Source organism: Lissotriton vulgaris, chromosome 1_1 (genome assembly GCF_964263255.1).
Source record: "Lissotriton vulgaris chromosome 1_1, aLisVul1.2, whole genome shotgun sequence".
NCBI classification, from domain to species: Eukaryota; Metazoa; Chordata; class Amphibia; order Caudata; family Salamandridae; genus Lissotriton; species Lissotriton vulgaris.
Genome location: NC_141685.1, coordinates 1,614,175,349 through 1,614,202,968, shown reverse-complemented (window position 1 = coordinate 1,614,202,968; position 27,620 = coordinate 1,614,175,349). Strand labels below are relative to the sequence as shown.

Here is a 27,620-nt window from a genome sequence, read left to right as displayed (position 1 = left end):
GGATGAATGAGAAAGAGAAAACCAGAGAAGTATGGGGAAAAAGAAGGCGAAAGAGTGAGCAAGACAGAGATAAGGGGAGCGGTAGAGAGAGGGGAGAGGAAGATTAGAGAGGGGGAGATAAAGAGGGGTGAATGGATAGATAGATAGATAGATAGATAGATAGATAGATAGATAGATAGATAGATAGATAGAGCAGTGATATACAAATGCATTGATAGAGATACTCAGAGGGGCAAAAGAAAGAGCTATACTCAGGGTGAAAGATTAATGGAAATAGGGGGAGATAGAGACAGAGAGATTAAAGACACACTGAAAAATACACAGATAGAGATGAAAAAATAAAGGAAGCGAGGAAGAAAATAAGAAGTAGAGAAATGCACACAGGTGCACACAGACAATGGGCAGGAAGGTAGCGAGGGATCGGAGGGGCGGTCTACCCATTTCCCACTCATTCCATCCAAAGCTCCTCTCTTTCCAGGCCCATCACAGAATGCCGTAGCAGCCCTTACTCGCCAAGGACACTGGCCTGTTTCAAGACCGTCTTCTCCTGCCGGGCGATCGTCCAACTCCTAGGAAACCTCGGTAAGACTCAGTATCGCAGTTACAAGAAGGTTTTTCATCTCCAGTTGTTCACTTCTTGGACCTATCACTTAGCACCTCCGGGAAACGTGTTTGTGTTAACTTTGAACTAGGGGCCATATCATCAAGCATGGGCGATACATTATCGCTGCTTTTATCACCAGGAAACTGCCGCTAAAGCGGCGATAATGGGCTTGATAATATGCCCTTGTGAATTCCCATAGAAGCCCTGGTTGTCGTGTTAACCTGGGCTTCTATGGGAATTCAAAATGGCATAGTATCAAGGCCATTATCGCCGCTTTAGTGGCAGTTTCCTTCCGATAAAAGCGGCGATAATGTATCGCCCATGCTTGATAATATGGCCCTAGAAGTCGAACGACGAGAGTTAGACGGTGAGAAAAAATCTTCAGTATTATTTTATAGGTCCTTAGACAAGGAGGAGGGGGGCAAGAATTACCTGGTATATGTAACCAATATGCAGCATCATTTTGTGCCGACAAAGCTGACATGTGGTATTGTGCATCATCTTGTTGCCTTCCCCCATATGAGGTCTTGCCCCCGTGATATATATTTTTGTCCCTGTGAAATGACAGAGCAAACAAATCACCATGCACTTTTTATTGTTCTCCGAACTGTTTCGGAATCCTTGGACTGTCTATTTGAAACCAATTCTGGTTGCCCAGAATATTAGATCTCACAAAGCTGCAATGAAATACTTGCTGATACTAGGCCACCCTTTCTTGTGTTACAATTTTGCAATTTTTTATATTGAATGCGATTCAAATAAGAAAAGCATATTGTAATAGCTAAGGAATTTATATTTATGTAGTTTTTTATCCTTCTAATCAGACTTATATAACTTTTTTTAGATTTATCTCATTGACTGTTGCCTAAACACAATTGATTAATTACATATATGAATTGTAGGAGATGATCGATTGCATACTCTATTGTGTTTTATAAACGAAATAATTTGGAGTTCAGGAGGATGTGACTAGGGTTCTTATCGCTTTTATCGCTTGTATTTATATATTTGTATATGTTTTACCTATGTACGTTTATGTTTGTTATTTTTTTCAAGCAAATAAAGTTTTTGAATGAATGAACTAGAAGTCAACTCTTATCCATTTCCATCACCCCTCACGCCTAGTCTGCTCGTCTCAGGCAAACATAAAACTTTCCCAAAGTTGCTGATATGAGCAGCGCGAGATATTGTACGTAATTTAAAATGAATGTTATTTGCTTCAATAATAATAAGCTGTTTTCATTACATTGTTTACTACATTATTTTGAATTGTCTTTACTGAACTACGATTTTTGCACAAATATATAGAGATCTGTCTACTCCACCCGTCAATTTCAGAATTGACTGCTCTGGAATCTAAGCTGTCAGTCAAATCTGACCTGTTTCCAGAAACATCTTAAATCCTGGCTTTCTGGTCTCCCTCTACAGGTTTCCAGAAATATTGCTACCTTGGTACAGTATCTCACAGGAGCTAGCCCCAAGATGCCTATGGGCATTCTTTGCACTTTTTATTATTGACGAGGATCTTTCTCTGAAACCGCATCTTAGCTCAGTGATATCTTCCTGCTTTTTCCAACTTCACAGAATTAAGAAGATCAAGAAATTCCTTACTATGCACGCCTTAGTTCAAGTTATGATAGCTTTGGTAATGAAGAAATAATGACTGCCAATTTTCTTTACTTGGGTCTTCCTAAACACCTTACACAGAGGCTTCAGTTGATCCAAAACCAGGCTGTTCGGCTGATTTATCAGCTTCCCAAACGCTGCCATATTTCTAAAGTGACAAATGACCTTCATTGGCCCCCAGTTGCACAGAGATCCACATTCAAAACATGCTGCACTCTTTTCAAAGCTTTTCACATGAAAAGTCCAGATTTTATTACATCTCGATTCACAAGTATTCCCCCAGTAGAGATCGTATATCCACACATTTGCACTTGTTAGTGATTCCTCAATTTAAGAGGACTAGGACAGGTGGCGTCAGCTTCTCAGTCATTGCTCCTTGTGTCTGCAACACGGAACTCAGGACCATCTTAAATTATGGGAAGTTCAGACAGATGCTGAAGACTTGGCTCCTTAAGCAAGCCTAGTAATAAATATCCCGAGCGGATCACTGACATAATATCGAGGGACAGAATATCGACTAGCAAAAATATCGATGACAAAATATCGACAGACAGAATATCGAGTTTGTATCTACAAACAGGTAGGTACAAAAATATCGAGTACAAAATATTGTTTACAAAAATATAGTTTATAAAAATATCTACTTTATTAAAAACAGTGTTAAATTAAATTAATATTAAAAATTAATTACTAAAATATACTTAAAATACCTAAATTAACTTATAATAATTAAATAATAAATGAAAGTTATAAAACAAATGTTTACAATCATATTTGTTCAAACATATATATATAGTAACATAATTAAATAATATCCAATATTATTACCGTACGATAGCAGAAGTGTAAAAAATACTATTCCCACTCCAGAGAGTGCAACAGTAGGGAAAGCGTTGGATAGTGTAGGGGTTAAAATTACTATTCCCACTCCAGTGGGTGCAACAGTAGGGAAAGCGTTGGATAGCGTAGGGGTAAAAATTACTATTCCCACTCCAGTGAGTGCAACAGTAGGGAAAGCGTTGGATAGCGTAGGGGTAAAAATTACTATTCCCACTCCAGTGGGTGCAACAGTAGGGAAAGTGTTGGATAGCGTAGGGGTAAAAATTACTATTCCAACTCCAAAGAGTGCAACAGTAGGGAAAGCGTTGGATAGCGTAGGGGTAAAAATTACTATTCCCACTCCAAATAGGGCAACAGTAGGGAAAGCGCTGGATAGCGTAGGGGTTAAAATTACTATTCCCACTCCAGTGGGTGCAACAGTAGGGAAAGCGTTGGATAGCGTAGGGATAAAAATTACTATTCCCACTCCAGTGAGTGTAACAGCAGGGAAAGCGTTGGATAGCGTAGGGGTAAACATTACTATTCCCACTCCAGTGGGTGCAACAGTAGGGAAAGCGTTGGATAGCGTAGGGTAAAAATTACTATTCACACTCCAAATAGTGCAACAGTAGGGAAAGCGTTGGATAGCGTAGGGGTTAAAATTACTATTCCCACTCCAGTGAGTGCAACAGTAGGGAAAGCGTTGGATATTGTAGGGGTAAAAATTACTATTCCCACTCCAATGAGTGCAACAGTAGGGAAAGCGTTGGATAGCATAGTGGTAAAAATTACTATTCCCACTCCAGAGAGTGCAATAATAGGGAAATTAAATACTTCATATATTATTTCAATAAATATAAATTAATATCTATAAAAAATTAATTAAAAGTAATTACCAATTTAATATAATATAATATTAATCAATTAAAATTACAAATTAAAATAATTATTACAATTATTTACCTATTAATACAAATTAATTACAAATTAACAATTTATATTTTAACATTTAAAAATTAATTAACAATTAATTCAAATTAAATACAATAAATAAATTGATTTATTTAATTAATTATAAATAAATTACTTCCCACCCTATTCCCCTATAAACCCACAACCCACTACAGAAAATAAATTATTACAATTAACATAATTAGCAAATAATCAATTAATTAAAATTAATTGCCAATTAAAATTTAATTAATTACCAAATATAAATTAATTAACAATTAATTAAAAATGAATACCAATAAATAAATTTACATATTTAATTAATTATAATTAAATTACTTCCCACCCTATTCCCCTATACACCCACAACCCGCTACAGAAAATAAATTAGCAAAATTAACATAATTAACAATTAATCAATTAATTAAAATTAATTGCCAAATAAAATGTAATTAATTACCAAATATAAATTAATTAACAATTAATTTGAAATGAATACCAATAAATAAATTTACATATTTAATAATTATAATTAAATTACTTCCCACCCTATTCCCCTATAAACCCACAACCCGCTACAGAATTAAATTACGCAAAAATTAAAAAAAACAATTTCATTAATTAAAATAAATTATAACATAAATACACACTTTTCACACATATAATAACATAAAAAACACTATAAAATATTCGATATTATTAAAAATTCGATAATTTTAATAACCTATATTATATACTTCGATATTTTAACTGTCTATATTTTTAACATTTGATATTATATTACTTACCTTAAAAACTATATTTTTGATGTCTATATTCTGTCCAGTTATGTCCATTCAATATTTTGTAGTCGATATTTTGACTGTTTACCATCCCGAGCTGTGTTGGGACAGTTACCTAGCGCCAAGAGATGGTTTGGTGTATATGCACTCCACATGCACCATAGATTGCCTATCTGAATCTCCTGGCCTTGCCCAATCCTACATGTGTCAATTCTAGATTCCACTTTTTCCAACTCCTAGGACCTCACCACTGGAATGCTCATCAGAGCATAGACCTATCTCCGGATATTCAAAACAGCCCTGACGAGTAACCTCCTTCTGCAACAAAGCAAATAGACACCAAGTAATCCGACAGCTACCCAATGTAAAGATGTATCAATGTGTAAACCGTTGAATGTAGTCTTAGACCTATAAGTTCATGTGTATTTTATGCCAACAACATATAGCAGCTTACTAACTCATACTCATTCTCACGCTCACAACCAGTTTTATGTCAATGTTCCATATTGCCTAATATATCGCCATTCTTTTTATGTACAGCATTTCTGATTGAAATGCTATGTCCACTGATCAATAAATATATATGAAAAGTAGAATGTGTGAACTTGGGAGACATTAGAGGACAGGGCAGGCGGTTAGTGATAAAAAAGAAACTGGAGATTATTTGCTTGAAAGCTGTGGGAAAGGGACGAATTTCAGGGGTTTGTGGTTTCTAGAAAAGAGATTTACTTCACAACCTGTTTCTGCTGACAGAAGGGGATTCAGCTTCATGCTATTCTACCATAGCATCTATTTTTGTTATCTTTCTATCACAATATTATATGCAGAATATGCAATAACACTGCGTAGTGTAGATAAGCCTATATGGGGTATGAAAGATTTACTATTCCTAACTGTATATCTGCATAACTTGCAGATGCATATATCACCAAGGTACGTGGACGTGGAGCTGCGAATAGTACATGTATACCTATCTCGGTATATTTACCTTCAGTATATTGTGTGCTCATTAGTCTGGATACAATATTTTGGTTGGATGGTGTTGAAAAGGCAATAATGTGTCGTACATCCACCATCATGCCCCAACTCTGGTCACGTGCCAGACTCCTGGATGAAATGGCTGCGAGCGTTGAATATATTTACCCATGCCTGTTGAGCTCCAGTCTGCCATAAGGTTGTAGTTTAGCACAGTCAAACACTTACTGCTTCAGGAAGCAAATTGCTTCATCATGTCATTTTTGTGTGGGAAATAATGAAATACATGTTCTCTTTTGTTAAGCAGACGTCCCCTGTTGCTTTATATGTCTCTCCTTATGTTGATGAGTTAGACTGAAAGGAGTTTCCAAGGTATATTAAGCTTTAAACTGCCACAGTGGAACAGCTTAGTACTGTTTACAGATAAACATAAAGGGTGTCTTTGGTGGGGGAGTCTTTTTCATTGTTAACTGTAACCGAAGGGTATTGCGGCCCTTCCCTAATATGGGTCATTAGCAAAAGACATTGGTTCCTGCTGGAAAAGAGTTTGATTAAGGGGCTATTTACTAGCGTAGTGAGCGGGCGCCCGCGAGATGCAAAGCAGCTCATCATGTTACTATGCCCGCAGATGCAGGGCTAAATTGCACAGTGGGAGCATCCGTGCAACCCTAGTAAACCTAGCCTCAATGTCTTGCTGACGCTAACATGGACATACCTCCAACTGTGGAGTTTATTTGATCATTTTGGACTGAATCATAGTTCCAAATATGATTCCTTGTAAGGTTCTGTTGCTGTGCTTTATGAGGATTTAAGCAATGCTCATGTGATTGTTGCTCATAATGGGTGCATTAGAGGGGCATGTTAATAGTAAAAATAAGAGTTCCAGGTTAAAAGCATTCCAGCTATATGTTAGAGGAAGATGCCAGGTTAATATTAATTGAATCAAACTTTCTTAATACAATTAAAAAACTGTTATATTGCCAATGCTAAATTGTTTGTCAGGAAGCAGGGTTGGAGATATTGCTTACCTCTTGGAACTTCGTTTGTGATGTTCCAAACCCGTGTGCGCTAAGCCTTTCCCAGGATAGGAAAGGCTGGCGGTCCCAGCCGAGTGTTGGTTTGGCCTGGGCTGAGGTTTCGCTTGCAATGGGAGAGCACTAACTGATAGCATCCCGACAATGACCTACTCTTCCCCGAAGGCTTTGAATTCTCATGTAATTTGAGGATGTGGTAGCCATATTGTACAGTTGGGTGCATCTTCTCTTGTGAACCACCCATCTTTGTTAGGCAATCATGATACATTGTCTTTGCAGCCTGACCCTTGCTATGCTGATCAATGACTTCCTTTAATAAAAGTCTAATTCCCTTCGTGGTTTTCAGTGAATGACATTGGAAATACGAGGAAGTATTTCTGGGCGGTGCGTCCATTGGGGGCGTTGGGGCGTTGCCCCACTAGCCATTGACGACTGCACTGCCAACATGCATTAAAAAAAGGATTTGTTAAAATAAATCTGAGCGCACTGACTCAGGCACCCGCACTGCGCGCTACCGGCCCCGGGACAAGCCTGACAGAATTGGGCATCGCATAAGGAAGTGGGCCGTGGGGGCGGGGCTGCAGCAGAGAGTGACAGGCAGCGCACAGGCAGCCAGAGCAGAATAGCGGAGTAGTAGCAGCGGGGTGACTGCGCATGTGAAATCCAGGAGTACTCAATATTTAGACTGGCCCGCACATGCGTACAGTGGCAGACCTTCCCTCCCCCTCCCCCTATAGCACTCAGAGACACAGGCAGGGACCTGGGGCCCCAGTCTCATTATGGACAGATAGTATCCTGCTCGTAGCCAATCCTGGCGCAGTGGCGCTGTTAACGCTGCGCCAGGATTGGCTGCTGCAGCAGGATGGTGTTGCGCGTGGGTGTTGGCTGCTCTGCTGAGGGCCGCACTGTATGGCCAATCACATATGGCTATATCCAGCCATGTCGAGGTGATTGGCCATTTCCCTACGATGTTGGGATGTCACCCCGCGTGGCGCACCAGTGCTGCCACAACAACAACTAAGTGAAAGTAGAAGTAGATGAGTCAGAGTCACAACACGAAGGAGAGTGGACCGCGCGACTCGTCGTCGTGACTCGTTGTTGTGCCTACTACGGATGGTCCGTACTGCTTGGTGCTCGAGTCTGCTGCGTCGGTCGGAAGACATCGAGTAGACAGTCACAGAGAGAAGTTCCATAGTCGGCGTCACGGTCACCACCACCGCGACCGCGTCCACGAAAGTTTTTTACTGTGCCAGGCCTCCTCTGACCTCTACCATCTCTAACCAGTGCCAGGCTAGCTTCCTCTACCGTACCGTCATTGTCAGGCCTCCTCTGTCGTTCCTCGTCAGTGCCAGGCCTCATCTGCCAAATGCCAATCCCTCATCAGTGCCAGGCGGCGGCCTCCTAGTCTGCATCCCCCCCACCGCCGTCAGTGCCAGCCCTCCTCTGCCCCTCGTCGTTCCGAGTTTGGCAAATTAACCGCTGCCGTTTCCAGTTCACTATTGAACACATGTCATTCGTGCTTTTAATGATATTGAAATGCGTGTTATATCTGAGGAGGGTTGAAAGGTTTACCTGAGGTTGTCACGGACCCCACTAGCGCTGCTTATGAGCCTGATCCCGGCCGCCGCAGCAGCAGACGGGAGGACGGTACCGGAAGCCAGGAGCATAAACTATCTTAGAACCGGGGTAACGTTGCACCTTGAAAAATGCCCTGCATTTTTTCATGGCGCTGATGCGCCTAGGTGCCGTAGACTGGAGCGCCTTTCCCCTGGCCTAGGGCCGGCTCTGGTTGTAGCTGGAATTGTTCCACGCTGTAGTGGGATTATACACTTTACAGCATGATTTCAGTAATTGGTTTAGAATTAATTAGTTTATGTCTCTGTAATTAATAAACGTCAAGTGAGCAGGTGCACCCACCCTCCCTTGAAATGCTCTCAGGATTTATTCCTAAAATGAGCTCATATTCTATCCTACCCCTGTGCCTGTTAGTAAGTGTTAATGACATCAGTAAAGGCAGTATATCTTGTGGGCTGTAGGGAGTGTGATATTTCCCTTGGTGATTTGTAGTTCTTTCGGCCCTGGAAATGTTTCAGGATGCTAATAAGTGATAGATCTGTCCACATTTGAAAAAAAATCAAATACCTGGGATGTTTGTCCATCTTCTGGCCTTTTGGATATCACTTTAATGCTGTTCTTTTTAAGACTGGATAAAATTACTTTCTCTCTCTCTCATATGTTATTTATTGTCTTTAATGCATTCGAAGACTCTTCTTTTGATGGTCCTGGAATGGGAGTTGTACACTCACTCACATGACATTTTGTGCTATTAAATACACCTTAGTGCACTAAAACAATTGTGAATCGGATCTCTGATGTGTAATTGATCCTTACATGCACACATTGTTTATTGTAATTGTGGCCTTTTTTAATTGTTCATCTTTTCTCCTTGCAGCTATCTACCGTGGTTTGATGTGTTTGACAAGTTGCTCAAAGTCTTGGCGGACTACACTGCGAAAGCCCAGGTACCGTACCCAGAGCACCCTACGGCATGTTCTCAATTTGAGCAAAAACAAAACCTAGACAATATGGAAATCCGAAATGCGGAGCAGTGTTGCGCATTACCTCACTAGGGCAAATTATCTGATGTGGTCTTTGCTTGTGCTTTATTCTTCTCTGTTTATGTTTTTTGCCCATTCCAGTTCTTTTGGTGTTTGAAAGTAGAGATAAAACGATAACCAGCTCTTTTCTGAGTATGAATCAAGGCAACATTGAGATTCCCTCCTAATTGACACAGATAACAATGGATGAACATTTTAGAGTTTGTGTCCTCTTTTTCCCACAGGAGATTGATAGTCTTTCAGGGGCTTGAAACTTCTAGTCCTGATTCCATTTGACCTGAGCTGTAAAACTGGCGGAACTTTATCACTCAGGAAAGTGAATCACTCAGAGTACAGCCTTGTCTGGGTCAGACGGGGCACATGGCCGACTTCTTTCCGTGTCTGGTCAGATTAGGTGTTGGACCCATGTGCATTATGAGTCCAGGCCCCCAGATTAATTTCACCTGTGCTCAGTTTGAATTGAAACCTCTAGTCATGAAAGTAAACCTACCTTCAACACTTAAGTTGTTTGTTTTGTTGTTTGCAGTTTAAAATAAAAAAATATGTGAGGTTCTCAGCATTGTATCTTCAAGTCTGTTATGAAGCTCTGTGCTTGTGGTTATAATGAATAAGCAGCAACCTATGTTATATGACATCTCTTTAATAATGTAATAACTGCAGTTTCACTATTGCTTTATTAACCTTCCTGCTTTCTGAAATTTGCTTGAAAATGCACCATTTCTCCACTACTTTTTCAAATTTTTCTCGGGGGTAGAACCCCCCCGAACCCCCCTTAGGGTGTTCGGGCACGCGCATCACTTGCTACGGTGAAGTCTGACAATCGTTTTACGGCCCACCACTTGCAGATGTCACCGTTCGCCACTGCGTGTTCTTAAAGAAATTCACTTTTAATGATTTGAATACTTATAGATACTCTTATGTGACTGTGAGCTTGTTGTATTTCACTTGATGTTTACTGTGATGGAACATGACAGACTTTTTCAACTGGGATTATGGGCCTCATTTATGAGGCCCCTTGCGCCATCGGAACGTCACTTTTGACACTGCCCCAGATTTACGAGAAATCGTAAATCTGAGGCAGTGCCAAAAGCTTACGCCTCCCCAGGGAAGGCGTAAGAGAGGTGCAACGGGGAGAAATAACTTTATTTCTCCTAGTTTTTTCTTTTTCTATGTGTGCTGCATTCTGCAGCACACATAGAAAGAGGAAAAGCCTCTTGTGATTATTTTTGTACAGAAAGGGTTCCCTTTCTAGTGCAAAAATAATCATCCCCACAACGTAGTCACCCTTGCACCATTGTGCAAAGGTGCCTGCGTTGGCGCAGGGAGCCCATTGTGTGCGGGCACAGGGGAAAAGGACAGGAATGCGCTGTATCTTATAGATACGGCACATTCCTGACATTTTCTTTTGCCGTAGGGAAACGCAGCAGGAAGGCCTGCTGCGCTTCCCTACGGCAAAACCTCATAAATGAGGCCCAGTGCACTTATTAGTGTCAAAGCATAAATCATTTATTTGATTTCTAGTATGTTTACGCAAACAGTAGAGAAGGAATTTATGAATATTTAACACATGCTAATTACCTTGCAGTGTCACACAAGTCAAGTAGAAACTATAACTGATCTTCCATAGAGAGTGCATTGTGATATAGCTTGTGGCAGATATTCTGTTCACCGAGAGACGTTTTTAGTGAACATGTATTTAAGGTACTCATTATTTGTATGTTAGTTACACAGATTTCAAATTCCATACCCAAACATGGAGATAGTGCCAAGGTCTATCCATTCACTAGTTCAGTTAAGTGCAGAGCTTTCATGGCAAAACCTCTTTGCTTTTAGATATCCACTACACCCTATACCTATATCACTAACCAGCAGAAGGGACTCTTCAGAGTGGAGGGCTCCATCTTCTCTGTTTTTTCACCTATCCCCTTCCTCTTTCCCTGTTTTTACCACAGTCCCTCATATTCTTGCATATGTGGTAATTGGTGGAGGCGGTGAGAGACAACACAATGCATTGCTGTAATTGGATTCCGGAGAAATACACAAAAGTGATGGGTGGAATGCTTGAAATAATCCATGCCACCTCAGGCAGGAATCAGCCATATGCAAATCAGTCTTGGACCCGTTCCAACGGGTACTTGTCTGAGGTGGCATGGTGGGCAAAAGAACGATGGACTGGAATGAGGCCCCAAATAATCACCAGTGGCTGAGATTAGGGTAAGTATTATTTATTTATTTATTTAATGCGATTTTATATAGCACGAACATTAACCGAAGGTGTCAGAGCGCTTTACATAAGAACCAGTTGCGTTACATAAGGACTTTGGATTACATGAGTTACATAAGAGGTAAACACTGGGAACATTTGCAAATGTACAAGTTGTAAAGTCACACAACGAAGAGATACACACAGAAAAAAAATTGCAAATGTACAAGTTGTAAAGTCACTCAAGGAAGAGATAAAAATGGATAAACTCTAAATTCATAGGAGTGGTAGTAAGAACAAAGGTCTACTACATATAATAGTGATTAGAGTTGTACATAAATATATATACAAATAGTAAATTTACTCATGATTACATTTTACCAGCGATTACGCTTGGACAATTAACTATTACATATTTACAGAGTGAATGGAGAAATAAAACATCAAAAGCGGTAGAGAGAGGTGGGGGTAGAAGAGTCGGAGGCTAAGATTGGCAATGGATACTCCCAGACATAGGTCTCGTGCTAACTGTGCCATAGGGCTCCAGCAAAACCATACTAAAAACGAACACCGGGCTGAAACTGTGGGGCATATTACCCACAACTAGCGATAATTATCGCTATGTTGGTTTAGCGGCAATATTTTTATCGCCGGGCTGCTGCAATTTTTATCGCTTAGGAACCTTGCTATTATCAAGGTATATCTCCTAAGCGATAAAAATCGGCCGAAATGCATGAATATCGCTGAAAAGTCCGCGATATTCATGCATTACTGAGCTAATGCTCTTAGCTATGTTATCCACCTCCCATTGGATAACATGGCTAAGAACTGCTCAGGGGCAGGTGTTAGCTTTTGGAGATATTCGCGCTTAGCGCGAATATCTCCAAAAGTTGGTAATAGGAGATAGCGATGTTAGCCACTGTTTCCAGTCGCTAACATCTTGGCACGCCCACTTTGCATGTCATTAGTGATAAATATCACTGACATGCAAAGTGGGCCCCAAGATGGTCGCTATCTCCTACTAGCTGTCGCTAACTGGTGTTAGCGACAGCTAGGTAATAGGGAGATAATGTTATCTCCGCTTTCTTGGCTTTTAAAGCCAAAAAAGCGGAGATAAACCCCCTTGATAATATGCCCCTGTGTTCCCATCCATATGGCACCTGGCCTGGACGATCAGGCTGAACCCTTCCCATTGGAGCATTGGGATGCGACCCTAAGTAATTACCAGTTGCTATGATTTATTCAAGCATTCCATCCATCATTTTTTGTTTTCCCATTGGAGCCGGAGCACAAGGCTAGGGCATCATGACATTGTTTCCTTCAACAACACTTTTTGTTTAGTGGGACTTTCAGGGTCTCTACTAAGCAAACATACTAAATATTGCACAGAAAACCTCACAGATGTCCAGAAAGAAAATCAGTTTAAAGGATGACAATCTCCTGGTACAAGGCTTAAAAAGATCATAGATTCACCAATGACGATTAGCTATATAACCTTAGTTCCTCTGCCATGCTGTGCCTAGGACCTCAAACATGACATGACAACTTACATTAAGGCTGGCTTCATTGACATATGCTGCTACATTTCCCACATAAATGACACATCCTAAGAATACGCTGAAAATGTTGTAGCATACGAGGGCACACTGGTGAGTCTTTTTGGTGATGTCATGGCGCTTATTGAGAAAATGACATTTATTTGGGTGTTGTTTGAAGTAGAAATCAGGGCTCTTGCAATTTGTTTCTAATCTTTAAAAATCGAACTTTTATGCATTGTTAGATGTGAAATCACTTTTCACCGTACACATGCATATAGTGCCATAACCCACCCACAGACAGGCACTCCTAAAGATATTTTATTGCAACTATTCCCACATATAGGGGCCAGGAAATGGGAGGGCAGACTTCAGGATGAATCACTACTATTAGCTCAGAGTAGAGTAGTTATGGGTTGGAAGGCCCTGCAGGCGCCACCTATAACAATGTGGAGAACTGACATAATGAGAGGGGCGAATACGCTGTCTCATTGGTGAAAACAAATGAGTACTTGACACATCAGGAATATAGACACCGTTAATCTGAATTCAACTATCAGTCTTACATGTCCACATTGTTATTAATACATGTAGTGTTGTTATTGACCGGAATTACTCTGATCTGATCATACTCCATTGTGAAGTGTGTGCAACTTGATAACGTCCCTCGCCTTTGATGTGGTAGTTGCACCTTTCTCACTGTCTCTTCTTTTATTGTTAATCCTATCATAGTAAACAGACTGTGACATGTAAGGCTGGAGGAAAATCTAATAAAATCACTTTTCACTATTGGTATCTCGTTTGAAATAATCTTCTGCTGCCTTCCCAAGTCGCATTACCAGCGAGGCACTATTCGTGGGGGTCTCGTGAGTGTCTACTGGCACTGAGCAGCATGGAATTGTTGTCTATTTTCCTCATTAAGTCTCCTCTTGTTTTCTTCTGCAGAGACCCCAGATATGGATTTTCACCTGTTCCCTTTCTCTGTTTTCCTCTTGGTATCCATTTGTTTGGAGGTGTCCACCAATGGTAAGTATTTCAGAACTTACAGAAGTGCTTCTGTAAAGGGGCCATGAGTTCGTATTTTCAGTTCACTGAGTTTAATACTGAGTTTAATATATATGGACGACTCTGCACTGTGGGAAAAGGAATGAATTTGGATTCAGAAATGCACGTTTATGCTCTGGCTTGGCAGAAGTCCTTACTTTCTGCTGACCAAGAGCAGAAGGCCAGGCATGGCAATCCGAAATTGCCAGAGGCAGGATTTTGTCTTAATCTGTCAAGGGAGCCTTAGTGGGGTGGGGGGGGGGGACTGGAGGAACCACTGCTACCAGAACCACACCACACTCTCAAAGCATGCACCCTGTTCTGAATGAGGCATTCAGCAGTGGCCTCGTAACTCATTCAGATGTGCAGATTGAGTGCCTAATTTACCAAGCACTTGCATTGTCCTTGTGTCTCCCAAGTCGACGCAAGTGCTTAAGTGATATTTACAAAGCCAGGCAAATTAAAATTTGGGTGGCCTTGTGCTACTTTTCACCCATGTTACTGTGCGTCGTGGAGGCATTACATGGGCGGAGCATTGGCGTTCAAGTGCCTCCATCCATGTATTTTGGTGCAAACCCACATTTTCTAAAGTCTGAAGCCTGGGTTTGAGCCAAAATGGTGCACCTACCCAGGACTGCAGCAAACATACAAAGAGGAATGCGACTGTAAGAATGGTTTTTGTTCAGGAAGGTATCCACAAATTCTGATCACAACACATGCGCCCCCATGTCGTGGTGCAAGTGAGCTTGCATTGGTGCTAGGCTGTCACAATTGCACCAGCACACCAGTGCAAGGAGAAAGCAGAAGTGTGCCATGCCTTAGTAAATGTGGCACATTATTGCTTTGTTCCACACAATGCAGCCCTGCAACTTCCCTTGCTGTGTTGCGTTGCATGAAGTTTTAGTAAATCTGAGCCTGAATAAGAGGATAGAAGTGAGCATTGCTTAATTTGTGAAAGAAAGGTTGCTGGTGCCAATTGTTAGTGCACCGCATACCGAGGGTGGTAGCCTTCAATCCACTACCAAACACTCCTAGCCCATTTCTCTTGCAGGTTCCTGCTTTCTCCCTTTGTGATGGTTTTGACATCTTTCTCTACCACCATATTTCCGCTTTGTGTTTTCCCCCCTTGCAGTCGGTAAATCTCTGATGCAGAAAAATTAATTCTGGTCCCTAAAAATAAGTGCCTGTGCCCCCACTTGCAACCACTGGCTCAGATTGAACAGTGATAGTGGGGCACTGTCGTGGGACATCTGACACTATGGGGCATATTGATGAGGAAGTGGCGGAGCTTGGGCTTCAGCCACCTTGGCTCAACTCCATGCTCCCCCACTTCTGAAACGCAGGGCTGCACCGTACTTACAAGGACACGGTGCAGCCCTGTGTTTCCTCCTGCGCTGGTGTTAATTTAGCTGCCTAGCGCCAATGCAGACACCCTTGACAATCTGAAATGGCATTTTGTAACTTGTATGTGTGCTGCTTAATGCAGCTCACATAGAAGTTGCAACATTTCTTTAACTATTGTTTATGTGCAGGAAGGGACATCTTCCTGCACATAGTCAATCAATGGCGTTTTGCCGTTTCTATGTGTGCTGCACAACGCAGCACACATGGAAACAGCAAAAACAAGAAGAAATTAAAAATGTCTCCTCAATACGCCAGGGTAAGACCAAGTTTTCCCTGGTCTTAATTTTGACGCTGCCTCATATTTACACCACCCTTGTAAATATGGGGCAGCGTCAAAATCAATGGGTGTTGCGGTGCAACGCCCACCACAACACCCATTGCCCGCCCCTTTCTCGCTAAGTATAGCGGTAAAGGGTGCCTTATTTACAAGGCAGTGTTAAGCCACGTTAAATGGCTTAACGCTACCTTGTAAATAAGGCAAAGCCCCTATTACCACCACAACGTCAGAAAAAGTGACATTGTAGTGGCGATAGCGGCTTGTAAATATGCCCTTATATTACTTCAGCTATACTTTCATCATGAGGCCTCTAACCTCAGGTAAACATAATGGAATTCCTGGATTTACTACTGCCACAAACTCCATGAGCGAGGCTTTTCATCGCCCATGCTGCTACTACGATATCTTGCCGGACTTGGCTATTACGACCCCCGGTGCTTGGAGTGGAACTATATGTAGGAGGCACATATTGGCCTCCTTTACCACATAATGAATAGTCTTCCGATTCTCTAGCCACAGGTGCAGTACTTCTCTTGGTGCTCCCAGTGACAAATAATGGTCCTTTTGCTTGAACACCGGAGTTTGGGGTGGCAGTGACTATAGTTCACGGGATTTCCTTAAAGGATATACAATCCCATTCCTTTCGGAGTGGCACAGACTTTTTAACTTTAATGCAATTTTGGACTAAGCATCACACGGACGTAGGACCTCACAGTGTTTACAGTCTTGAAAAAGTCTTGCAGACGAAATACATGTCGGCTACCGTTTCGTACATGTGTTGTATATAATATGAAGATTTGGAAATAAAACATGAAGACATTTTGTTTTAAAAACCGTAGTCCACCTCTACTGCTGATGCATCATTGGAATGTGTGTACATAAGTACTGTTGGGACCTATTTGTGTGTTTCGTTACCTTCTTTCCTATTCCCAAACCTTCCCTGTGCTAATTTCTTTCCATTTTTGTGTGTTTGGTTTAGATCCCAGTATAACAAACTTGCCCAAAGCTGAGTGTCCTGGTGGTTGGTTCTTTTACAACTCACATTGCTACGGATTCTCCAGAGACCGCCTCAGTTGGTATGATGCAGAGGTACTTACTCAGTTTTTTTGCTTGTTTTGTGTCTGTGTGGATGGCACATGGGGCCTCATTTATGAAAAGTGACGAATCGCTGCGTGAAAACAGCGATGCGTCACTTTTCATTGCGCCCTCCTTGCGACACCAATGATGCGTCAAATTTACAGTATGACGCATCATTGTGCAAGGAGTTACAGATACGTCAGTATTTCTGACGTATCTGTATGCACAAAAGTGACGCATTGCTGGAGTGTGCCACAAAAGTGACGCAACTCCAGCAATGTGTCCTTTCACATGGGGCAAGCCACATGTGAAAGGGCCTGTGTCAGTCTTACGTCTGCTGTGAGGCAGGCATAGAAATTGACGCATTTGCGTCCTAGAAGTGGCGCAGTGAAATCTTATAGATTTCACTGCGTCACTTCTAGGACCTTTTCTTGCATCAGAACGCCCCCTGCATACATTATTCCTGGCGCAGGTATAATGTAGCACACAGGTTTACAAAGTGACGCATCTACCTAGATGCGTCACTTTGTAAATATGGTGCAACAAGGCACATTTTTTACGCTGCTGGTGTGTCACAAAAAGTGACGCACCTGCGGTGTAAAAGTGACGCACGGCCTCATAAATGAGGCCCATGGGATGGTGAAGCACTACTTTAAGCCCTTCAAAGTCAGATGCCCTCTCTTGCTTTGTATTCCTTTCATGTTGCTGTAAAAGTAAAGATTACATCCTTGAACATAAATGTCCTCTTGTCTACTCTCAGACTGTCGACAGAGAGGGGCTCTGCCTGGACTTCTCTGAGATCTTTGAGATCCAATAGATTGATAGTTCTAGTTTTGTCTCAGTTCAATCCTCATTCATACAATGTCAGTGTTTTGTGCTGTGTGTGGCACTGGCTGGCACCTTAACCAAGGTGGAATGAGTTGCAGATTGAGCTTAGAGCATTTATGAAGTAGTATGGGGTGGAGATTTCATGCTAGAGCTCAGGTCCGAGAAATGCTGTTTAGAGATAGTCCTCAAGGGGGGATCTCTCTGTTGTCTCTCATGACTGTCTATTCTCTTGAACAAATAGGCACCTTGTTGGAGGTCCTTAAGTTGGAGGAAGTAGCATATCTTTCTTGAGAAAAACTGGGAAAACAAGCATTAATCTGAAAAGTCAAGGTGGAATTACAACCCCGAGGCATTGCAAGGTGACAATAACGTATAGAGATCATTAAGAAATATTCTTTCTGGCTGTGAGACGTTGTGGTCTAGGTGCAATTGTGAGACATGTAGGGTGGTATCTGAGCTTGACCTTTATAAAAATTACAACCAATATGTGGCACTGATTATTGTATATAAGCAACGCTTAGCAGCACAGGTGCAGTGCAGTTGCACTAATTTTGCAGAGCAAATAAAGGTGTTGGAGTATTAGTTGCAAGGCACAGAGGATAAAACAGAATTATATGATATTATTTTTAGTGGATATCACAGGAGACCTGGCTTTAGGCTTTCAGATGATGCTGACTGAGTGATTTGTTGCATTACATTATGGTGAAAAAGCATTAGATGATGACATTTTTTATGGTGCACGGGAAGTATCTGTGATGCATTGAACAGAGTTTAGCAGCATTGGATGTGATCCTGGCATACATTTCAGGTTCTACGACATGGAGGAGTGAGTTGCCGCTTTTGTGGTGGCAGTCAGTTGTCGTTCAGATTGCTGCATAGGTGTATTGTTATGTGGAGATTAAAAACATCATGTTGAAGAAGAATGTTAGTGGAACCAATTATATGAGAATGCTTAATGTAGGTGGTATAAAATCAGGTTAATATGGCAAGACTCAGCATTAAGAAGAGGTCTTCTTATAGTGTTGGTTCTACGTTATGGCAATCAAGTCTAGCCTGTCCCGCATCACCACCCAATGGTCTGGATTTAATGTAAAAATACAGTGTTAAATTCAACTAAGAGACTTTGTGGTGTGTACAACTTGTTTAACTGTTATAGGAAGCAAATGTGATAACACTGGAAGTGTCTATGGAACCAAAGCTGCTGTAAGGCTTGTTTCTGAGTGGTATCTCTATCTATCCTTTCCTTTTCCAGCTTGACTGCCAATCATATGGGAGCGGCACACACCTGGCCTCTATAACGCACTCAATGGAAGGCATCACGATCAGCACGCTGATTAAATCTTATCTATGGAAGGAGCACGTCTGGGTGGGACTACATGATCTATGCAAGGTGATTGGTGTTTGTAAGGGGGTAGAAGGTCAGTGGATTACCAGATCACGCAAAAAGGTAGGAGGCTGTTCATAGACAACACATCGTTTGCACCTCAGGGTAGGATGATGAAGCAAGCTCAGCCAGCAAACAAAGTCCTTACACAGGGACCAGTCCAAGTTCCTAACAAATATTGTTTCATATACTTATTCAATAGAGCTATACTCCGACAAAGATAAAGACATTGCACACTAATTTCTAATAACCACATTTTATTAGTTTTAATAGTGATCAGTAGCAAGTATCATTTCCATCACTCATGACAGAGCATGGGACATAAAGTCAACATTTATAACCAACAATAGAATCACATCAACAATTCCTTATATGCCCACCATCCACTCCATATCGTATCATGTTTTTTGGGACAGTCCCTTGCTTCGTTGATCGATTTTCCTGGTGTGCACACCAGTCTACCCCCTTGCTCCGGGCTACCAAAGTAGGGAATTCCGGCAGTTTCCGGGTGCAGGCGATGTGCTGCTTGGCCACCAAGGAGGGGACGCCTGTGAACATCCTTTCGGATTGGGCCCCAGCTTCCTCCAGAAGACCCAACAGGGCCAACCTAGGGCCCAAATCAATGCTGCGGCCCAGTACCTTAGAAATCTCTCGTTCCACCCCACCCCAAATATTAGACCAAACCATATAAAAGTGGTCAGTGTCTGGGAGTGTGCATCTTGCACATGTTACCCGGGCAGCAAGGTCCATATGCTGTAATCGCTGTAGGGTCAAATACGTTGCATTAAGATAGTTAATCTGTACCATTTGGAGGTGCGAGGAAATTGCAAATTCCTTAGGGGCCAAGCATGACTCCCTCTAGTTATCATTGTCCAAGATCCCCGCCCAGTTCCCGCATCTGCGTCTGAGGTTGAGGACATAATTGGTGGCATTCATCATCAGGGTGTGGTACAGTGTGGAGATGGCCCACTTGTCCAACCTCCCCATTAACACTAATTAAATATCATTAATGACAATCTGTGGTCCCAGCCTCGTGTGAGGTAAGGTTGTTCTTCAGCATCACAGTTTGAAAACATGGAAACGCATTCCAGTTCTGCTAGCTGCTACTTTGTGGGATCAAAAACATGCCCCAAGATTCCCATTCAGTGGAAATTACCCCCATATGTCCTGCCTACAGAGCAGCCTGCCCCAGAAACACAAATTACCCCTCTGTGATGGAAGCCAAAGCTGATTGGGGAATATGATTTTCATCTGTCCTTTAGCCTTCTACAGACACTTATTTAACAACGATCAAAGTGTTACAATATCAAAAAATCACATTGTGTGCTATATCAGTGCCAAAACACAAAAACCATAACATCGATTTTATCATAGTATTAAAGTTTGAAGTAATTCTCTATATTTTCTTATATAATTGCAGTAGTGCATCAGGCAACATTGATAGAAGTACAGTACTTTACTATCCACACACTTTTAAAGCAAGAACTGGTAGGAATGGGGAAGGGACAGAGTGGCAGTAGGGTAACCTGTTTTCTTCATCAAACCAGGAGCATATTTACAAGGAAGTGGCAGAGCGCGGCGTTAGCCTCCTTGGCTTATTACCACACTTCACCACTTCTGAAAACGCAGGGCTGCACCATATTTACAACAAAATGGTGCAGCCCTGCGTTTCCCCCTGTGCCGGTGCTAATTTAGCTGCCTAGCTCGTACTACAAGGGTGTCTGTGTTGCAAGGGAAGATTGTTTATGTGCAAGAAGGTGTCACTTCCTGCACATAAACAATCTTTAAATGGTGTTTTGTAGCTTCTATGTGTGCTGCTTAATGCAGCACACGTACAAGTTGCAAAACTTCATTTTTTTAACAATTGTTTATGTGCAGGAAGGGACACCTTCCTGCACATGAGCAATCAATGGCGTTTTGCTGCTTCCATGTGTGCTGCACAACGCAGCACACATGGAAACAGCAAAAATGATTCGCCAGGGTAAGACCAAGTTTTCCCTGGTCTTAACACCTTCCGTGCTCATGACGATCTTAGCTGGTCATGAGGCACGTCGCGCTGTGCTCATGACGAGCTGAGCTCGTCATGACCTACGCGGCGCTCACACGCGGAGATAATTCCCCTGCTGTGCTGAGCGTTCCACGAAAACGGGTGTGGTCATGACGAGCTCAGCTCGTCATGAGCACAGCGCCACCTTGCAGCGTGACAAGCCGAGCTCGTCAGGACCACCGTGGCGCTGCGCGCGTCCCCACTTCCCCCAGTGCCGCGGGAGAATTAGCCCTGCGGCGAAGGGGTTAATTTCGGCACTGTCCCATATTTATGCCACCCTTGTAAATATGGGTCAGTGTCAAAATCAATGGGTGTTATGGTGGAACGCCCACCACAACACCCTTTGAACTCCCCTTTCATGCTAAGTATAGTGTAAAAGGTGCCTTATTTATAAGGCAACGTTATCGTTAAGTGGCTTAATACAGCCTTGTAAATAAGACGAAACCCCTATCACCACCACAATGTTATGAAAAGTTACATTGTGTTGGCGATATGAGCTTGTAAATATGCCCCCAGGTTTCAGGACATCACGGCGTGGAAATCTTCGTCAGGACACGCCCTGCTCCCTTTGCATATACGCCATAAATCACAACCCACAAATGTTGTGGCAAGGCAGACGTTTAATATTTTTATGAATTGGAGCCTTGTTTTACAGTTACTGATAGGTTGCTATGAAACAGAGTTTTAAGGTAATGATGATGTAATTAGGCTGAACACAGACTGCATCCTACAGGATGAGTTTGCTCCTATCATAGCTACTGATGGTTATTCCTCCATCCTTCCCATAATGAAATGGACCTTAGACCATACGGACCAGAATCCCGGTTCAACATACAATGTGTAGCTGATGTTGAAAGGGTCGGGCATCTGGCCCTCTTTATAGAAACTTTTTATGCTTCAAAAATAAAATGGTATTTCTAAAAGCAGGCCAACTGGGGGGCCAAATAGTGTAATCTCCAGATGGATTGTGAACAAACACCAAACAGCCACCAGAAGAAGGCAATCAGAACTGAATACAACCTTCTAGGAGGGGATATGAACTGCCCACTGAACTCCTACCAATGATTCAAGAAGACACACAATAAGTTAAAACAAGGTATACCTCTTTGACAGGGTTAAAAATGAGATATAAAGAAGAGAACTGCATTTATGTCTTTCCTTTTGCTTCTGCCTGCCCCTCAGAAACCTAGATCAGTAAAGTGTCATGGGACTGATATTACTGTGTTCAGGTCAGACATTAGTCTGTGATGAGTGAAACATTGGGTTATTGGATGTTTTCCAGAATAACACCTGGAAATGGACGGATGGAGCCGACCTTCAGTTCAAGGCTTGGAACAAGGGGGAACCCAACAACTTTGAAGATGAAAATTGCGTGCTTCTTCTTGCTTCCCGAGGTAGAACTCATGCAGCGGTTCAACAACAGGGTAGCCATGTTGGAAGGCCCAAAATATGAAAGGAAGCTGTAAACAGTCTAGCAATGGGGAAGAACCACTAGTCAGTGAAGGGCATTGCTGCGAATGCACGGTTGAATTATACAACGTCTATCTGGTTTAGAGGTCCATCAACTTGCAAGGGCGAAGGGGGTTATGGAGGATTGAAGAGAGACATTTCCCCGGTCACTTCTGTAGTGAGAGACATGCCCGAGGGAGGAGAGTTCAGCAATTCCCGCTGTGTAGTGTGGGACGTGGAAAGAAGAGGCCTTCCTTAGGAGTGGTACTGTATGGGAGTGCAGGACTCCAAGAGGGAAAGATGACTGAAGTGATGAGAATGAAGTGCTTGTGTCCTTTACAGAAGCCGGGAGATAGGAGATAGCAAGGATAGACGGAGGAAGGTGGAAGTGTAGAATGGTGAGAGAATGGGGAGATGGACCAACAGTTGGGTCGGCGGGTTGGGTATAGAGAATTGGATGATGTACATATGAATGGACGAATTAATGGAAGGAACCGGTTGTGCGTGCCTTGTGAGGGCCACTGTTTCAATGGGAGTATAGTTCATTCAGTAACAGTCTTTAGAAGTGGGTTTACCCATCTGCTTCATGTTACTTTGTGCAGCATGCAACTATCCATATGATGAGGGATTGCTAATGTGTGGTGGAAACACTTCTAATGCACATTTACTTTATATGTTCCTGATTTAGGTTACAAGTACTGGAGTAACGCCAATTGCACAAGGCCCATGCAGTACATGTGCAAATTTAGAATCTGACGGGAACCTGCTGTGCCCTTGAAGAGCCCCACCAGAAGAGGGCAGCACGGAAGGCCAATGGTGCTCTGGGGTGTCTGTAGTTTCAGATGAAAAGTGAATAATGATTGTACCCAGTGATTCTGCATTCAGAATTATAAACCAATGATTAGCTGATGGCATACTGCACGGAGAGATGAAAACTCCCAGTGAACCTAGAACATTAAATAAGACATCTCTGTGGTATGTCAACACCCTACAAATAATCATGAAGCTCATTTTGTTTTCCTCAGCCTCATGCAAACCTTTAGGCGCTTCTCCCTCCTAGAAACTAGGAGCAAGTGGAAAGGAAACAGAGGGGCATATTACCAAGCAATAGCGATAATTATCGCTATTGCTTGGTTAGGAACAAAAATTTACCGCAGCGCTGCGGCGATTTTTACCGCAAATAAACCTTGGTATTACCAAGGTTTAATGCAAATGCGGTAAAAATCGCCGCAAAGCATGAATATCGCTGAAAAGTCAGCGATATTCATGCATTAGCGAGCTAATGCTCTTAGCCATGTTATCCACCTCCCATTGGATAACATGGCTAAGAACTGCTCAGGGCAGGTGTTAGCTTTTGGAGATATTCCCGCTTAGCGCGAATATCTCCAAAAGTTGGTAATAGGAGATAGCGATGTTAGCGACTGTTTCCAGTCGCTAAATTCTTGGCACGCCCACTTTGCATGTCATTAGTGATAAATATCACTGACATGCAAAGTGGGGCCCAAGATGGTCGCTATCTCCTACTAGCTGTCGCTAACTGGTGTTAGCGGCAGCTAGGTAATAGGGAGATAATTTTATCTCCGCTTTCTTGGCTTTTAAAGCCAAAAAAGCGGAGATAAACCCCCTTGATAATATGCCCCAGAGACTCCCCTATGCAACTGCTAGGGTAGGGATAGCAGGAACAGAACTAGGAATCCCGAAGCTGGTGCCACGCGAGGGACCCTGGCAGTGACATGTTAAGGGTTTTGGGACCTTGAGTGAGAAATATTTTGTGGCCCCTGTTCACAACAACTTTGAATTGTACTACCCAGTTTACACTAATTCAATAACCGTGAAGTCAAACAGTATTGAATTATATGCTAATGATTGAGATAATACAATAGACAAAGACAATACAAAGAAAATGTTAACTTTCTCAGTGGCCCATTGGAAGGCGGGAACCCCGGGCAATTCCTGACTTTGTCCATGCCTTAAAGCGTCTCGACGCTGGCAGATTTACCAAATCCTTTTTACTTTCCCCAGTTCTTTCCTGTCTAGCTTCAGGAAGGGGTATCTGTTTGGGGTGTGACACCTCGAAACAAATGTATTCTTGACTTTGTAGTTGAATAAGGAGTCTGTTGGGTTTTCTGCCAAGAATAAAGTACAAAACAGTGACCATTATATGTGAAATATATGTTGTGGCTGAATTTCAAAATGTGAAACTAGATAACCTGGAATCAATACAGGCTTCCCTGCTTGTTCGAATTGTGTGATAATAGACATATTTTATTTCACACAGCCTCCTTTTTCTTTATTAAGACATACCATAGCGCTTTAAATATTTGAGCTCAGGATGTGTGCTGTGCAAGCAACTCTTATGTTTCATTTAATAGGCTATAATGTTGCTCCACCTATATTAAGAATCTAGGCCACATTTAAGGTTTACATCACTACTTACTTGCCTCTTGATTCACTAATGGCGTTGTCTATGGGAGCGAGCCAGCAATGTTTCTAGGTGCATGTTTAAAAACTACCAATTTTAATAAATGTCAGTCTACACAGTGATATAATCTGATGTACTTAGGTAAAAGGCTTCAGCATGTTAAACGAATACCGTTTTTTTTTTATTTTGAATAAACTGTATTACATTTTTACATTATTGTTGCACGATATACGTACCAAGCATGTTCATGTTCATGACTTGACTCGTGCATGAACTCTTGGAGCCAAGCCAGACCCATGTCTCGGCGTGCCCTCCCACTGTGCCCCTCTAAGCAGAGGGCCACCTGAGGCAAGTCAGTACCGACCCTGCTACTCATGGGAACAGTTCATCCCGAACCTTGGCCATCTCACCCCTCTACCGTGAGGCTCATTGCTTTGTTAGTTGCAAAATTCGAAATTCAAACCCCCTGAATCTCACTGATCAAGCTATGCCCCTGTCTTTCCCAGTTTGTGATAGATTTTTAGAGAAAGTGGTGTTTTTTGACTGGCAGCTTCACTGAAAGCATGCGAAGTTTGGGAGGAGAATCACTAATAATATATTTACCGCAACACACCTCGCTCCCTGGGCTGACTCTACCACTGCCCTTTGAACCTTGAAGAAGCACTGCATATCAGGAATCCTTCAGAGTTGTTCCTATGCATTTCCACAAGTAGCATGCACCCGTCTCTGCTCCCTTCTCTCCCAGTCCAGCCAGCCTTTCAGAGGCACCGGTCTATCCCAAATCTCCAGCAAACATTACAACGCTCGGCATTGATTATTGAAAGTAAGCACCTTTTTTCAACATTGACCCCTTGCCAGTCTCCTGCCAATGGATCACAGTGCGGTGGGGAAGGGGCGGTGCTACAGCTTCAGAGGTGTGGAGGTCAACTGAAAACTTGAACGAGCACTTTGTCTATTGCAAGAGAATTCCTGCATCTGAAGCCTGTTAAATTAGACCCTTTTACTTCAAAGACCATCATGTATTATATTACATGCCCATAACAAATGTTCAATATCGTAAATAGTGACCAATCAATGGCTTGGAAAGTATCAATGTACCAATAAATACTAATCATGCTGCCATCTCTGTCTCTCTCTCGTGTGCTTGTGTGTGAAGCGATACAGTATCACAAAAACTAATGAACATGCAAATAAAATTCTTACCAATAATTCACCCATTCTTTCGCCACTTAAGAAATATCAAGCAAAGTCACCACTTCTAATATCATTCACTCATATTTTGCTTTCTGTGGGTCCTTGTATCGGCTGTCAGGTCATTTCCCACCTCAATGGCCATCAGTGCAGGTCAGACGCCCACCAGAAGCCTCCTCTATCTGACACGCTAGAAATTAGGGGGCTGTTTCACTAAGGACTTGCTGTGCTCTTGCATGACACAAGCCGTCTCAAGACAACGCAAGTCCTTAACTGGGAATTATTAAGCTACACAAAGCCATTTTGAGTGGTTTAGTAAATACAAAGCAACGCAACATAGTGAATAGCCCTGCATTGTGTTACTTTGAATCGAGCAGGCATTACACAGGTGGAGCTTGGGCCTTCCCATGCATCCACCCATGTACTTTGACGCAAATCCAAATTTACAAAGACTTCTAAACCTGGGTTTGCATCAAAATTGTGCGCTTACCCAACAGAGGCATAATGAGGTGAAATATCTTTATTTCTCCTCTTTAACTCCTCTTTCCACGAGTGCTGCATTTTGCAGCATACATAGAAAGAGGAATATGCATGTAAAGAATGTTTTTCTGCAGGAAGGTTTACCTTCCTGCACCAAAACAATCCTGCCTATGACACAGGCACCCTTGCACTGTGGTGCAACTGTGCCTGCACTGGCTCTAGGCAGCAGACAATGCACCAGCGCAAGGAGTAAGCAGAAATGCTGCCCTTTCACACAACGCATCATAGCAAAGTTGCCATTCTGTGAAGCGTTGCAATGGTAAATCTGCCCCTTGATGTTTATCCTCAGAAGAAATGTGGACTTCAGCAAGAAAATCAATGCTATGTCATTAGTTTATGGGCACTTCAAATGCAGCAAGATTTGCAACCATAATTATATCCAAAGAACTACTAATGGTGCAGACTTAGGAACAAGTGGCAGGTGAAATTACTTCCCGATTTTTCATCATGGCATGGGGTTAAAAATATGGCACAAAACCCATCAGGCTTTATCTGGCGCAACCTGCATGGAGCACTCTGTCAAGTATGTGTTTATATTTTACACACTACTAGAAACTTGAATTGGAATTCCCATGTGCGCCTCTCAACTGAACACAAACTGGTGTTGTCACAGCACAGTTTTAAGGGCATCTCTCCATGACCCCTCATACCTGTGGCGCAACTTAACCGCAGGCAACTTCACAGAGAAACGTGCTCATTTTCCTCAATCACTGGGACCTAGATTGATCTGTAGTAAAGATACCCTTTTGAGCCTTAACATACCTAAGAAAGATTTGTGGCAGCAGTTAAATCCATTAAATGAGATAAAGT

At 42.3% G+C, this 27,620-nt stretch overlaps 1 protein-coding gene across 2 annotated transcripts; it reads left to right on the top strand.

Moving 5' to 3' along the window:
• The first annotated feature begins 478 nt into the window (after positions 1 to 478).
• On the top strand, positions 479 to 23,647 carry LOC147750901 (regenerating islet-derived protein 4-like). Of its 2 annotated transcripts, XM_086918742.1 has the most exons (7): positions 479 to 582; positions 9,244 to 9,313; positions 14,093 to 14,173; positions 16,852 to 16,961; positions 19,030 to 19,167; positions 22,491 to 22,602; positions 23,346 to 23,647. In XM_086918742.1, the coding sequence occupies exons 3-7, from the start codon at positions 14,104 to 14,106 to the stop codon at positions 23,411 to 23,413; spliced, it is 498 nt and encodes a 165-aa protein (XP_086774868.1). In that variant the 5' UTR covers positions 479 to 582; positions 9,244 to 9,313; positions 14,093 to 14,103; the 3' UTR covers positions 23,414 to 23,647. The 2 variants fall into 2 exon arrangements, with proteins under 2 accessions (XP_086774868.1, XP_086774876.1); XM_086918750.1 differs by lacking the exons at positions 479 to 582; positions 9,244 to 9,313; positions 22,491 to 22,602 and having other exon boundaries at positions 14,068 to 14,173; positions 23,346 to 23,586.
• The last annotated feature ends 3,973 nt before the right edge of the window (positions 23,648 to 27,620 follow it).